Source organism: Copadichromis virginalis, linkage group LG13 (assembly GCF_057382275.1).
Source record: "Copadichromis virginalis isolate Kocher_CV1m ecotype Utaka linkage group LG13, C_Virginalis_male_GT1.1, whole genome shotgun sequence".
NCBI lineage: Eukaryota > Metazoa > Chordata > Actinopteri > Cichliformes > Cichlidae > Copadichromis > Copadichromis virginalis.
Window position 1 is genome coordinate 9,023,337 of NC_140630.1, and position 15,952 is coordinate 9,039,288.

General features: G+C 39.5%; 1 protein-coding gene across 2 annotated transcripts; it reads left to right on the forward strand.

Annotated features, from left to right (window-relative positions):
* The first annotated feature begins 3,613 nt into the window (after positions 1-3,613).
* On the forward strand, positions 3,614-9,559 carry etaa1b (ETAA1 activator of ATR kinase b). 2 transcript variants are annotated; one of them, XM_085477141.1, is made up of 6 exons: positions 3,615-3,935; positions 4,741-4,869; positions 5,080-5,138; positions 5,540-5,649; positions 5,770-7,205; positions 8,359-9,559. In XM_085477141.1, exons 1-6 carry the CDS (start codon positions 3,803-3,805, stop codon positions 8,469-8,471), a joined length of 1,980 nt encoding a protein of 659 aa, XP_085333267.1. In that variant the 5' UTR covers positions 3,615-3,802; the 3' UTR covers positions 8,472-9,559. The 2 variants fall into 2 exon arrangements, with proteins under 2 accessions (XP_085333269.1, XP_085333267.1); XM_085477143.1 differs by lacking the exon at positions 5,080-5,138 and having other exon boundaries at positions 3,614-3,935.
* The last annotated feature ends 6,393 nt before the right edge of the window (positions 9,560-15,952 follow it).

Genomic DNA, 15,952 nt, shown 5'->3' on the forward strand with positions numbered 1-15,952 from the left:
AAAATCTGCATTCAGTTTATATTGACTTTAGTTACTGTATCCCCTCCCAACCCTCTACTCCTCACACACACACACACACACACACACACACACACACACACACACACACATGAAATACCAAGGAGGTATACAAGCACCATCTAGTGCTTTATTTTGGAAATTGCTATGCAGAATTTTACAAAATGTGTAAAAAAAAAAAATCCACATTTATTTTCTATGTAAAATATTTGTTCAGTTGCATTAACGTTTTAAAATTAGGAGCAGAAAGACAGCTTTTGGATTACAGAATAGGAATAAGATCAAATCAAGATTGAACTAATCACATTCTGCAAACCTGCAAGTATATAGAAAAGAGTTAAACACACGAGAACTGATTGATGACAGTTCATATCCTCACTAGCAGAACCTCTGACAACTTTGGTGAAATAGATGTTTTTCACAAGAAGAAGCATCAACTGTGATTGACTAAAAAATAAAATTTCCACCAGTCTATAGTCAGAAGTTTAATTTCCTTTCAGAAATAAGAACAGGGGAGTTTCCAGTTTTTGTGTGTGTTTGTTTTAAACCACACATTTAATTTTTCATCAATGGAGTCATGCAGCATTTTCAGTGGAAACTCTGTCACGCATGACATGGTTAAATAAACACAGCACCATTCATCACGTAGTTCCTTTTCTCAGCTTTCAGAGATAAGAAGATGATGATGGTGGAAACATGGAGCAGTTTCAGAAACATAATGAATAATCAGGAGTCATCAACTTGTACGTCAGTAACCTGCTACCACTGAAGTAATTATTCATTCGACCATGACGTATGCATGCAAAAAGCCAACATTTCTGATGTTCACTCAGTAAAAAGCCAAATATAGTTAGAAAGGATATGACTAAGGCCTAGCTGAGTCCCAAACAAATTCCAAGACCTGACTCATTTCATTCGGACTGAATACCGTAATAGGTAACAATAACTGTAAAAACTATGTAGAACAGCCCTGAATGAAAGTCTTGAATATTTAACAAGTCCTCCAAGTCCAGAAAGCCCTCACAAAAAACAAAAACATGATAATCAAGACAAAGTTGAATTAAAAACAGCCTGAGACAACGCTAAAAGGTCAGAAAAGCTGTGTGAAGGCAGTGTCCGTGTTTGGATAGCGCAAGTGTTTATGTCACATTTGACTGATGTATTTTAATTAGAAGTTCAAATTCATCTGAGAAAAAATCTTGGACGCGGATTTTGACTCCCTAACAAACTAAAACAAAAGATAAGCCCCTGACCCACCAGCCACCTTGGCTCAAAAGAAGCATGGCCCTGTGTCCAGAATAAAAACTGTATTTAATAGTTTCCCTGACTCTCGATCTTAAGGTCTAGAAATATAACTATGTGTATTATTATTATTATTTTTTTTTTTTTTTTTTTTTTTTATGATGTAACAATTTATTAGGTTTAAGTGCAAAAAAAGAAAACGTAGCAAAGACAAAAAAAAAAAAAAAAAACCACCACACACAACAACAACAAGACGTGGAGTTTGACGAGGCGTGGCCTGGGGAACGTGGCTAGGGCGAGGGAATGAGGCCTGAGATGCGGAGTGGAGCTGAGCAGGGAGCAGTCACATTGCAGTAGGGGACATGGAGTGTTGAGAGGGGGGTGATGAGAATCCAGGGGAGGCTGAGTGGCGTGGAAAGGCTGGCCTGAGATCCGGGGCTTCAGATGGAGTGTGATGGCAGGAGGGCAGGCAGGTGAGGCACAGAGAGATTTTCAGAATGATTTCTTGGTATCCTGAGTCCGGAGGTGGAGCGTGAGCCAAGGTGAATACAGCAAATGTGTTGATGACGAACTGGCAGTGAATGAACATCAACATGTGGTTTAAATCCCTCTGGCTTGATTGCCTGCAATAGGCTCCAGGTGTGCAGGAGCTGGAGTTGGCCCTGCCCAGGGGCGGATCCCAGGTCAGTTCAGGAGCCTTATGGAAATTCCAGCCACCCACCGCAGACCATGACAAGATGAAAAAACTATGTATTTTGTTGTTTGATGTAATACTTTCCTTTGATGGCATGAAAACAGCAATGTTCACTGGCATGCTACTAGAAATAAACTGTATCCAATGCCCTGGATAGTTTTTGTTATTAATTTTATTATAATTTGGCCCTTTATTTGATTTGTTCAACTGTATTATCTACTGTACTTGTATTTGCATGACATTTCATATTTTTTTTTTTTTTTTTTTTTAATGTGTATTATTTTCAATTCAAACTCCATGTAATATGGTCTTTTTTGACTAAAGACAGGTGTAAAGTGTAAAAGTGGTCCAAAAATGCCAAAAAAGGTTAATTACATTTCTGGAAAAAACATTTGGATACAACTAATCAGCTGTCTGATTTATTTACTGTACTGCTTTAAACCAGCCTTTCCAAACTTAGATTTAAGGATCCCTTTCTGGGCTATCACTACCTTTGAAATAAACAAGTTGTTTGTAATATCTGTTTTTGACCAATGGTAACATTGAGCAACATTATTCAAGACTCTCTAAAAGTGAACACAATGCCTTGAATAATGTTGCCAGGAAGTAAAACATGACTTTTTCCCCCTTTTGTTTGTTCATTGGGGCATACCATTTTATAGTATACAAGACAGAGTACAAATTACATTTTTGTAAAACTAAATCCCAAGGAGGCAAAAGTATTGAATTATTATTTCTGGTGCATTACCACAAGGAATACACCAATTAACAACAATAACTACATTAATCCACCTACCTACCCAGTATCGTGTTTGCCACCAAAACAGCTTTGACCTGTCAGGGCATGGACCTCTGATGGTGCCCTGCGGTTTCTGGCACCAGAAAAATGAGAAGCAAATCCTGGCGATCCTGCAGGTTGCAGAGTGAAGCCTCTGTGGATTTGGCTTGTTCCCATGCATCCTGAGGGAGTTCAGTAGAACATGATCTGGGGAGTTTGGACAGAGACATTATGACATAAATGGCATGAATTATTTTACAGTAGAGATGGTAGAAGGTTAGAAGGTTTTGCTACAGGGCAAAAGTTTTTTCTAAACTTGATTTTGTGAAAAAGACAGCAACGTTTTCAATGTAATTATTAATGTGATTAGTACCACTCATGTTTGCCTTGAATTTCATATAAAAATGGCTGCTGTGAATTGTTTAGTGTGCTTTCAGGGGTAGTTTTTTCTGTCAACGGCGGTTCTAATGTTGTAGTATCTCGGTGTATTTCAATAATCTTTTTCGTTGTGAGAAGATGAACAAATTTTGCCCATCTGCGCTTTGCGACACACAATTATACTCTTTTAATGTAGTCTTAATTGTATTTTATATGCTAGAATAGTAAACTGAATATGACACGTAAATATAGTGGAATTAAGAGAAGGCCTTCGCCTAGATTTTGAATTTAAAATTGGAGAATGAAGTGGTGAACTTTAGCCAGTAAACCTAATCATATTTATACAGTAGATTTTTAAATATATATCTACAGAGCTGAAATATAACTTATTAAGAATATTTCAGGACACGGAGAAATCATTTCGTACATACCTGTCACAGGCTTTAGCTTTGCCAGAAGTCAAACGAGCTGCGAAAAAACTACCCGGCAGCCGTAGGTTTGGTGACGTCACAAGCAAACATGGCGGCTAGCTTTGAGTGAGCGAGCGAACACAACAAGACTGCAAAGAAACGTTGAATCTCTCGAAGGCAAATTGTTAGCCGCAATGTTGAAAGCCACAAAGGAAAGTGCTGAAGAAACGATGTAACGCAGAGTTGGCTTTGCTGCTGCTGCCGCCGCTGTTTTGTGCAGCCATGTCAGAGGCGAGGACGCATGCTGAGTTCACTGAACTGTGGAGGACTGTCTCCAAACTCAGCTACAAAAAAACACAAGACACGAAAGCAGCAAAACAGATGCCTGACACGACAACGACGCCCGTCTCTAAAGGTGAGGCTGTGTGTCTGTTAATATAGGCGACGATCTGCGGCTCAACGCGAGCTTAACTAAAGACCATAACAAGTGTTTGTATACACAGAAGAGTAAAGGCGGCCATGAGGTGATCAAAACGAGCGACTGACAGTGACAACATGCCAGCTGGCTGTGTTATCTCACCATAGACACACCACTAATTCCACTCTAACCAGTTGTAAAGTACTGAGACTGTCTAGGAAGGATAAACTGCATTCCGAATATACAGAAAGTGTTGCCACATGTTCGAATATCTTTTAAGATATGATGCATGATCTTATCTAAATAATTGTTTGCTCATAGCTGGATTGTTTTAATTAGACAAACACATGTTGCGTGCATTCTGGAATATGTCCTTTTAATGCAGCCAGCCCTCTTGTAATGCTATATTGCAGTGACTCAAATCAGACAAGGCTTTAAATGACCATTATGTATCCTCCTCAAGCTGCTAAAATAGAAAGATTCAAAACACAAGTTTTTGACCAGACATTTTCCCAGTTTTTATATTGTGTTCAGCAAGTATTTTTTTCAGGAAATTATCATATAAATATTATTATGGCTTTAACTGTGACTACACTAAGAGAATCTGTTCATGTGTGAACTGTCATCACGATACATCTTTTATTGTTCTCCTGTTTGTCTTTACTGATATGTCTAACATAAAGTTTAAAGTAACTAAAGACTCGGTGCTAAATAAATACATGCAAGTAAATTTAACGTTACCAAGTTGAATATGATTTATTTTTAGCTCATTTGATGTGGCACTTGATATCTCTGTGCACAGATTTTCAAAGTCCCCAGCATCGAGGTTGCAGCAGATACACCGGCTTGGCTAATGGAGATTCTCCAGGAGATGTGGAACCTTCACAAGATATCATCTGGGATTCCACATCTCCCACTCAGACTCATACTGGTAAACAACACTGACACTCAGCTCACACTTGCTGGCACATCTCATCAGCAGGTTCTAAATGAATGGCAACATAAACGATTTCTGAATAGGTTTTTTTTTTATAGTAGATTAATTTCAATTGTAAGCTTGTGCTTTTCATTTCAGTCATCATGACTCTACCACTTTGCTAATTTCTATCATGTGTGTTATTGTCACGTTTTTTGGGTTCAGGACTCAGGAACACTAGAGCTGTGGAAATATCTGATATTGTGAACCGCATTGCTCCAAAGGTCTGTTGTTTTTTCAGCTTTTTATTATTTTCATATTGATATTTGGCAAAAATGGTTATTTCTAAATGCCATGGTAAATATAATTAATCACAAACTAAATAAAAAATAAAAAAAAATTTCATTTAGAATAAAATAGAATAATCCTTTAATTGTCCCACAAGGGGAAATGTGGTTGTAACAGCAGCAGAAGAAAAGCACATATACAAACAGAACAGAAACACACACAATTTTTACAGAAAAAAAATATTTACATCATGGACAATAGTTACAAAAACAGAGTACTGTACAGTTATTAAGATTAAAGTATTTTTTTAAATTATTATTTATTATAGGTAGACTTTCAGTCTTTTCTAGCACATATCTGTAAACACACTTCAACCTTGTGCTTGTTTCTTTTATAGGATGTAAAACCAGAAAGGACTGACTCCTCTTTGCTGCAGTGGATCGGTGACAGTGCCATGCCCGCCACACCAGAGATTCAAAAGCCAAGACTCAGGAAGAAATCCTCTAGGTGAATAATCAATATATTGACCAAAATACTGTCCCTATAGATTGTTATTATGTACCACCATATGCAGCCTGTATGGGTGCTCATAAGCGTCTTTCTTCCTTTTTCCTTTTGTCTACATAGGCAAAGCAGTGTGGAGGACCTCATGAAACTCGCCAGGCAGTTTGATGAGAGCATGCAGCAAGATAAGGAAACTTCAGAAAGCCTTGTGATCAATCTTAATGAATGTCTGAACACTTCTGAAACAAAACTGAAACCATCGTCACTCCATGATAGCTTGAAGGACCTAAAGTACCCATCGGCACCAGACCAGATAGAGGCAGAGCTGCATGCTCTGTTTGACTGCTCCACTCAGAGTGCATGGCTAAGCCGTGGCTCTGCAGTATCCACCTGTTCACAGGAAATAAGAGGCCAACCTGTGAATGCAGCTTTATCCGAAGACCAACAATCAGAGCTCAAATCAGCTGAAAAGTCTGGCACAGCTGCACATCCTGCTGAAGAAAAGGGAACTAATAGCTGTAGTGCAAATAACTGTGATGACTTTGATGATGACTGGGAGAATGATGAATTACTTAATGACCCTTTTTTGCTGGCGATGACCCATAAGCCCAATGAGCAACATGACACCAATCCTAACACCACCTTTCAGTCTGAGACTAAGACAAACACTACTCACTCTACCCCTGTTCGTAAACCCATTGCAAATGCAATCCCTGCACACAAGCCTTCAAACCTAAACTGCAAGCCTAGCTGCAGTGTGAAAAGTTCTGAAACAAAACTGACACTCCAGGAACTCTGTCCCAAACTGAAGACTACCAACCGAAACACTTTCAAATTAGAGCCAAACCCCAACTTGCGGTCACAGATGGCCAAAGAGGTTTCCACTAAGTCCAACTTCACCGTTATACAACCCAAGCCACAGATGTTTGACCAGAAATCTGCAACTGCAAAGACATCCACTACACCTCAACCTGACAAGGTCACTAATGATCACAGAGGGGCTTCTTTAGGAAAACACCCTGTTAAAGATATTTCAGACAGCTTGTGGGATGATAGGGATGATGACGCACTGCTCTACCAGGTATGTGACAGTGTGGAGAAGATCGCCAACAGTCAGTCGCTCCAAGTGAGCTCCGGTAACTGCCAAGAAAAACAAGATATTGATGTAGACAGACAACGGAAAACCACAGGGCCGCAGCCCATCAACATGACTCGGTCTGGGAACGTCGGTGCCAGCACTAACAGACAATCACCTTGTGCTTTTGTTCGTTCTAACTCATTACCAAGGGCTAGTTATGAAACTGTGAACTTCCAAGGATGGAACGTTCCCATGAAGGGTGCCAACAAAAAATCACAGATGTCTCAAAGCTTCCCAGGAAGCCACACAAATTTGGGTACATTAAGTCAGTGCGGGGATTCATCTGGAACTTTCCAGGCTGGAAATGCTAATGTGGATATGAAGCAACATCCAGTGATGGCCAGAGCAGTACACAACGCCAAGAGCCATCACACAGCTTTCAAAAGAAATCTATCTGACTCAGCAGCCATAAGCACCAAAGGTATGATGTCTAAGTTTTGATAATTACCACCGAATTGTATCAAAGTATATTATGTATGCGACTTTATAAAAGGCTAGGGTATTTATAGTGGGCGTGCTTTCCAAAATAATTCATAAATAATAATTATTTTTTTAAACTGAACCAGAACAGCACCAGTTCTCACACTTGCATGCAGTTTTTCCAAGGTAGTTGGCAGATCGGCTGTTCCAAAGATCTTGGAGAGCTTCAAGCAATCCTACATTGACTTCTTTATTGCTGAGATCAGTGCTGTGTGGGGGCCATAACATCTGCTGCTGGAGTCCTTGTCCTGGCCAGGTCTCCCTTGAAAAATATATTAAATAAATGTGTTTTCTTTCTGCCAAAAAGACAGTTCTTTATGACTCTGGCTGTATGGCTGGACTTGTTGTTATGCTTAAGAATTAATTTTTCACCAGTCAGGCTCTGATAGTACTGTCTCATGAGAATAATCTAAACATCTAAAATGTGTAAAATCTTTGTGCTAAACTGTATATTCAAAGATAATAGGAATAAAAATTTTGAATTGGTTGAAAATTTAATAATATTTTAAGACAGGATTTTATGTTTGTCAATGGAAAAAGCCACCAAGAGTGTTATGTACGGATACTTTTTCTTAAAAACAACACAAATAAATCTAAAACTAGATAGAATGGCTTTGCTTTGATAGACTCAGTCAAATGTCCAGTAACTGAATACACCCCCATTAGTTGTTTTGTTTAATTCTATGCATTTGTCTGCCATGGCTATTCCATCAAATTTGCTTTAAGAATGGATATTTAACTGACAATTCACAAGTAAAACAGATGTCACATGTTGTTCTTATAATCACTGACAGTTCGGTGCATGTGCACATTAACCATTTCCCCCCAAGCAAGTAAACTGCGCACTGTGGCTTTAATTTGTGATCTTGTCAAGGGTCCAAACCTCAGCAAGCATCATTGCCAATGAATTTGTGGACAGATTTTATTTATTTATTTATTTGTCTTTGGACTTGGATGTTTTGGGGTTCTTTTGTTCTTCCAAATGAGCAGACGTTTAATGTTTAGAAATGAAAACTTGCTCGAGGTCATGCAACAACCAAGCTGAAATTGTCTCTTTTTCATTCAGTTTTCTCACTTTTCTTCCCTCTTTCCAGTTTTTGTCACAAGCCAGATGACAGGAAAGTGCTCTGCTGCAGAGATTGAGAGGAAAAAACAGGAAGCTTTGGCCAGGAGGCGACTGCGAATGCAGACCGCCACAAAGCCATAGAGCGACTTCGTCCTGCCAGTATTTTTTGCAACTTAATGCACTCTACATTTCATACAAGTGGTTCAGCCCTTTTTCGAAATTTCTTGTTTTTTGATTATTGTATCCAAGATGAAGGACTGTTGATAGTTCAGTGCATGACCTGATCCCGGGATATGTACTTAGCTTTCCGCACATATAGAACCTACTACTGGCTGTTTTTGCTGCTAATGTAATGTGTTTCATGGTAAGCATTTTTTAGGAACAGTTTGTTACAGAATCTCATATGTGTGACAATGTAAAGAAAAACTTCTTCACTACTTTGAAATATAGTTTACATCCACTGAGCATGGAAAAAAAATCCAAATGCTCTGTTTGTTGCTTTCTGATATTTAAGCCAATTTTGGATAGAACATTTTTATCTGGTGCTTTTTGCTTTTGTTAAAAAGTAAATAGCTTAATCTCTGTGTCACTTTTCAAATTGTAGCATCAAAGGCTGACACATAACAGTGTATTTTTGAAGCTATCCATAAGAAATGGATGCCTTCGCTTTAAAGCGAACATTAGCATTAACTGCTGTGTTCTCTGCTTTATGGGTCTGCTAAGACTGCTTAAGTGCCTGACAGTTCTTTTAAAGCATACTTGAAATATTCATTCGTCTTCATAACTTTGTAATGAAAAAAGCCTTACTTTATTAGAAATAGAAATAAAAGGATATCAACACAACCTAACACAAAATCTTTGCTTTGAGGCCAAGCTGAACATTTAATAGATGATTCTTATTTGTGTTTCCTCTGTGCTTTCTTTGCTCACGTCAGTGTTTCTCCTTTCAGTTTTGCACAGGTCAGCATCAACAGTTGTACTGTAAAGACAGCGTTGTGGCCTCCGCTGGCAAACTGTACTGTAATAGCTATGCTATGCACCTTTCAAAAAAGTTTAACGAGTAAAAAAAGAAAAACAAGGCTTGAAATTGTTTTTATATCTGGACAGGATGAAAATGAGAAAGATGAGAAACTCACACTACATTTTCCTATCATATTTTAATCATTTGTGCTGTAAAGGGCAGACCTGGGACATACAGGTGACAAATTCAAATAAAACTTTCAAATAGACTTCTTTGTTTCTACTTAATTGCTTCAATATATCCTAATACTTTTGACTCCAGTACCTGTTGCTTAAAAACAGCATGATAAACGTAGCTGTATTCATTCCCCCAGTAATTTCATTATGTTCATGTCTTGTGATAAATCAGAATACAGTTGGCTGCTATTGGTCTGTAGCAGTTTCATTTAATTTCGTTCACATTTTCAGGCTTTTTTTTTTTTTTTTGCAACATCAACGACACCCCTGTAGTATTGAACAGCTGCTCAGGATTTTGAGTTTACACAGACGGCCTCCTCACTGGAGTTATTGGCGTCCATTACTGTAACCTCTATGTATTTCAGGGCTGTTGACAGGTCAAGCAGATATGATGGGCCCATTTCACAAATACTCAAATTTGTTTTCAACAAGTTGCTGCCCAGAAAGAAGAACCATTGTGAGCATGCAGTAGCCTCGCTATGAAGAATATTGTTGTTATTAGACATGAGGGATTATTTTAATATGAAAGCTAATTCGTCTTCTGACTCCTTATCATTCTACACAGCTGCTATATTGTGTGTGAGGGTAGTACAATGTTCGCCTTTGTAATCCCGAGAGAATTCCTCAGAGTTCCTCCTTCACGACCATTCCCACCCATTACATGCCTGTGAGAGTTCCCAGGTGTGTGTGTGTATATGTGTGAGAGAGACGGGTGGTCTGCAGGTGTGTGTATTTGAGTATTTATTCCATTCAGAGGCGCCATCCACCTCCCTGCCCTATCTCTTTCCCCTCCCCGCCCAGTTTGACTGTAAATCAGATGGCAGGGCAATTTGGCAACAGCATAAAGGCCTCTGGTTTTTATGACTATGATTATGGTTATGATGATGACTAGTATTTATTTCAACTATCTGATGAAACCCTTGGCTAAAGCTAACAGGTGTAGAGCAGGTACAATATCAAGCTCGCTGAAGGATCCCAGTAATGTCGCCATAGAGAGCAAAATATTGTCCGCCAAGCAGAAGAATGGGCTGTTTCAGCACCCGCTCGTCATGCCATACATGGAGCAATTTCTGATTATTGGATGGGAGTGGAGAGCCACAACGTTCTCTTTGTAGAGGGAGAATGATTTATGGCTGTTAGTCAGGCATAAGGCAGTAATTGCCCCAGTGACGATTATGTTACCATAGCACCTGTTTAAACTGTCTATTCTTATGTGAATGTTTTCATTTTTGGAAGAGGAGAGTTTGCAGCTTGAAAGTGATGTGTGAAGACGCTAATTGAAGATGGAGAAGGGTGCAGGATGGTGTGGTAGCAATTTAGGAGAAAGGGAGAGTGCATGACGGACAGATTTGTGTTGTGTCATCTGATCTATTAGGAAAACAGTCATTTCTTAAACAAGCAAGAAGAAAGAAGTCTATTCAGCAAGTAGAATAAATATACTGTACTTTAAAAACGACTGAAAAGGCAAGTTGAGATCATTTGGATATTCACAGCTGCATGTTTAAGCACTCTAAAAACAGTGGTAGACAAAATGTAAAGGACTACTTTAAGCTTTGATACTTTTACTTTACTCTTAAGATAAAAAAATCAGCAACGATAACTAGGAATACAATGCTCATGGCATGACAGCTGAAAGGCTGCTATTCTTGGCTCAATCCAACCATACGCCACTGATGTGTGAGCATTTATATAAAGTAGATCAAAACTGTCATTCATCACAGTACTCCTGAGCTCTGCACCGATGAAAGATATGAAAAAAGGAATCTTCTCGGATTTCCTCTGTGCTGGTAAAGTCAACGATTGTGCCCTCAAAAACTGCCGTGAAGGAGCTTTTGTGTGTGTTTGTGTGTCTGTGCTGGCTTTTTGATCTGTGAAACAGAGATTCCTTATCTTTGCAGGCATTTTATTTGAAAATAAATGATGTCGGCAACAGAAAGTATTGCAGCTTTTCGGTTTGATGTCACTTCCTTATACAGATGTCTTCTGTTGACCCCACAGTTTAAATTATTTAGACTACAACAATTGCTGTGTGTACACCCTAATTATCAAAAGTGTCTTTCCTTAGGGTTTTTGTGTGTGTGTGTGTGTGTGTGTGTCTCTGCTTCTCTCTGATTATCTGAATTTTCTATATTCTATATTTGTACTATTGTTTTCCAGCACTTTGAATGTAGATCTACACTCACATGAAGCAAAACCACACTATGTTTCAACAGGTGGGGTTTTGCCCCATTTGATCTGAATGACCACTCCTCTCTTTTTACTTGTCTAAGGGATGTTTGCAAGTTTAGACACTAGTTGACAGGCTGATGTTTCAGACCACAGATGTTCTTGTTGATCTGTTTGTTTCATCATTCTTGTCAGCACGACTTTTAACTTTTATGGTAACTTTCACATTTTAACATTTCTAGTAAGGCATTTTTTTATTATTTTTATTTTATCATTATTATTATTATTTTATTTAGTTAACCTTGTTAAAGCCCTTCTCGCGTTAGCTCACATGACTCATACTGCATTGATGTGGGCTGACCCCAATGCAAAACAGAAACATTCTATTGTTATTAGATTAATTTTAATGACTATCTAATTAGAACCAAGCAAAAATGACCCAGAAAACCCACCCACAGCTGGGATAACTGGTGGTTTTCCACTACCGACTGATGCAACACACTCTTCTCACTTATGGCTTGTACAGAAGACTCTGTCTAAATAGTTGGTTTGCTATTACTGCTTAAGGAAACTCAAGCTCGAACACTAGCTTCATCCCTTCCTTTCTTTTCTTCTTATTGCTGCTCTTCTCCCAGCATGGGGTTCATATTGCGGAAGTGAGTAATGAGACCTGGGGGCATACTAGTGTGCTGGATTACCAATACACTTGCAGCAGATTAATATGAAGCCAGGTTTTCTAAGTGCATTCACTGTGCCGCAAAACAGACTCCAAGAACAGCAAACATAAATTAAACATCTTTAGAAATATGACCTGAGGTAGCTATTGCCTCCCTCAACCAAGTGCTGAGCGGCCAGTGGAGATAGCATCTCTAATCGTTTTCCCATGCTGTGAGGCCATGCTGCAGAAAGGCTAAACAGTGTTTTCATAGCTCCCAGATTACCTCCCAGAGTATGACTAATACATATCACACATACATCAGTTTTTTTCACCTTTTCTTACACTCTATCTCTGGCTGTTTCTCTCTTATCAGTCTGTATATCTGTGTCATGTCTGTTTCTATCACACACACACACACACACACACACACACACACACACACACACACACACACACAGATGGAGGAGGAGGTGTAGTGCAGTACTCTGGCAGCAGCCTGTCAGCAGCGTAAATGACTTGTGAAGAGTTTCACGGTGCGTGTCATTAGGCAGCTTAAGATTTGTTTCAACAGTGCTTTACCTGAAGGCTCCATTCATGGGCCCCCAGGTATGACTGCCCTCCCCACAGGGGGATTCAAAGGGTAGTTGCCAAATTCCAGTACTCCATCCACACCGGACAGTGATGGAAAGCCAGTGAGCATCATCGGGCAGTATTTAAGTGTCGAACATGCTTTGAGAAAGAGGTGTCATGTTTTTCAAAACTTGTTTAGACTTATTTGTGCCGTTTTGCTGGGACACTTATTTTAATCATTGCTCGGTATTTTACCTTGTAACTGGATTTCTTTGGAAATTCACTGAAAGAAGATGGATTGTACGGCATTAAAGATGGAGTCACATTTGCGTAAAAGGATTTTAACAGTGTATTTGCGTCTTGTTAAGATATTGGAAGCTTTGGTGTGAAGACAAACATACATCCCTTGCAGTGATATTACTGTTCACCACTTTTTGACCTCCTCGGGCAGAACTTATACAGTATGTTGTTTATTTAACTCTGCTGTCTGACTAATTTGCAAGTAGTTAATCACTATGATATATTTTGTTGGCTAAAAAGTCATGTAAAGGTCAATGGCACTCAGACTTAAGAGCGATAAGGAGGATGAAGCTGTCTACCGAACTGTCTTGTTATTATAATCTAAATCATTGCTTTGGAATGGAACAGAGGAATAGAAAAAACACTATTTGTGAAGGATTTATTATCTCACTGAAAGCTTTGCAGTCAACTCAACTTTCTTAGATTCCTAAACTTGTACACTTTTCAAGCTGGATTATCACTGGGGTTTTTTTGTTGTTGTTGTTTGTTTTGTTTTTTGTTTTTTAATCTTCATCCAAATAGATCTCATGCTCTATTAAGCATGCTGATAAGGGGCTGCAGACTTTACTTTGTTTTGAGAAGCGAGACTTTCTTGCACACAGCCAACAAATATCTCCGCTGCCACATTCCTCAAGCCTATATCTGCCAACACCTTTGCGCTACAATGGCTTTGGCCCTTTTCTCCCCAGCCCATAATAGTCAACGTGGGCTGTAATGGTCTGTTGACAGGTTTAGGCTGAGGTAATTTTGTTGCTGGGCTTTACAGTGAGGTGCCAAATCTTCCCCTGAGGAAAAAAAGAGCAGCAGAAGCATTGAAGCTAGCTATTAGCTTTCGACCACTTAGTTATAAGCAGATTGATATTAAAAAGTCTGGAGAGAATGAGGCAGCAGATCCTTTCTACATTGGGGCCTTAAGGATCTGGAGGTAATTGGAGGCTTAGTTTTTGCTTTGTTGTTCAGTAAGTGACCCAATATATAAGCTGGGTGCTAAAATGTTAAGTGGCGCTAGCTTCTGTGAGTTGTGTGCTCCTGAGTAAAAATGGCCCCCACTGTGCAGAGACACAGTTCATTATTTGAAGCAGGACTGCATAAAGAGAGGCCAGCTGAGTGGAACTCCAGCTGCCAAACTAATACACACACGCACACAAATGCAATGCAGAAACACACCATGGAAAATGCAACGGAAAGCAAGACTGCTGGGGCCAAGGGGTTCCCTATGCAATGTGCAAAGCAGATCAACCACACACACACACACACACACACACACACACACACAGGAGTGCACAAGCACCTGCCAGCTGACCTCTCCTGTGGGATAGAGGTCCCAGGCTTCCCCACTGCTCCAGAGCCTCCCACCCACTGCACACACGCACGCACACGAGCTGTTGTTGTGACCTTTTCAGGGTCATGCTGGGCCCTGCCTGTGCCTGCAAGCTGATGGTGACTAGCTAATGATATTCGTCTCTGCACTGCTATATCATCTGGCTCTCATTTAAGACTTGCTTCAGAGGAGGGAAGGAAGTTCATTATAGTGTACGCAGAGTATGGATGTGTTTCTTGTATTGTAAAAAAGCCAAAACAAATGTAAATGATTCAAAAACATTCTGTTCTTCCTACATGCAGTCTTCACTGTATTTTTCTTATTCTTTGCCTTAAAAAACTACTTTTAAACTGAAGTACTGCTGCTGTCTGTACTGCAACAGTAGCCTTTACTCAACTCCAGTCCCGAGACTAACTCTAATCTCAACCCTTCCAACATAACACTATCACTCACATTGATCATTTGTATTTACCCTTGTTTCTCATTTGAATTAAACAAATTAAAAATAGCAAAATAGATAACCTCTTTTTGTATGTAGAAAAGTAAACAGTTCACACACACAGAACATGGAATGATAAATTCCTTGAACAAATGCCAAACACCAAGTCTCAGGCTTACTCGCCCTGGACATTTAACTCCAACCTCCCTTCTGGGGTAGAGCATATTAGCTGCAGGGGTGTACTCCTCATCTCGGCTCAGATGTCTCCCCTGTTTCCCAACCCTCTTTACATACTGCAGACTTGGCAGCTAACTAGCCCTACAAAAACAAGGTAGTTTCAGTTACTACCCGATTGGTGTACTCCCACGCTGCCAAGCAAGGCCCCGACTCCTTGTGAAGACATGCAAAACTGAATCCTCAAACAAAAACATACAAATCTGCGTCTTGCTCTCAACGTAGAAAACACAGGGCAAAGTCTTGATGGAAATGTTTCATTTCTTTTGCCTCCCAACAGATGCTAAACGAGCAGCACAGCACTCTCTCGATTTGCATCTTTAGTTGCTTTGTTGATTTGGTAACACATATTTGCATTTGGAAACAGCTCGAGTAATTTGACTGGGGACCCCCAATTTGCCTTTGAGGAGAAGTCTGTTCTACAAACATTGCTGCGTGTTGGCATTCCTTTCTTTTCCTTGCTGTTTGGTTTTTAGTGTGTTTGGGAGTGTGAGCTAGAAAAAGTGAGTACATTACTGAACATAACCTAAGTCTTATAACTGGGCGAGAGCCTCGATCTGCGATACATATGAGCCTCTTCTATGTGTTATACTTTATCAGAGAGAGAAAACAGAAAGCAGTAGGCTCTGGATTTGGACAACTTTCTGCTCTATACTGGGATTTGTATTTGTGTGTGTTCTTGTCTTGTACACTTCCAAAGAGAGATGCATAAAAGATAGATTAGGCACAGATCTCGA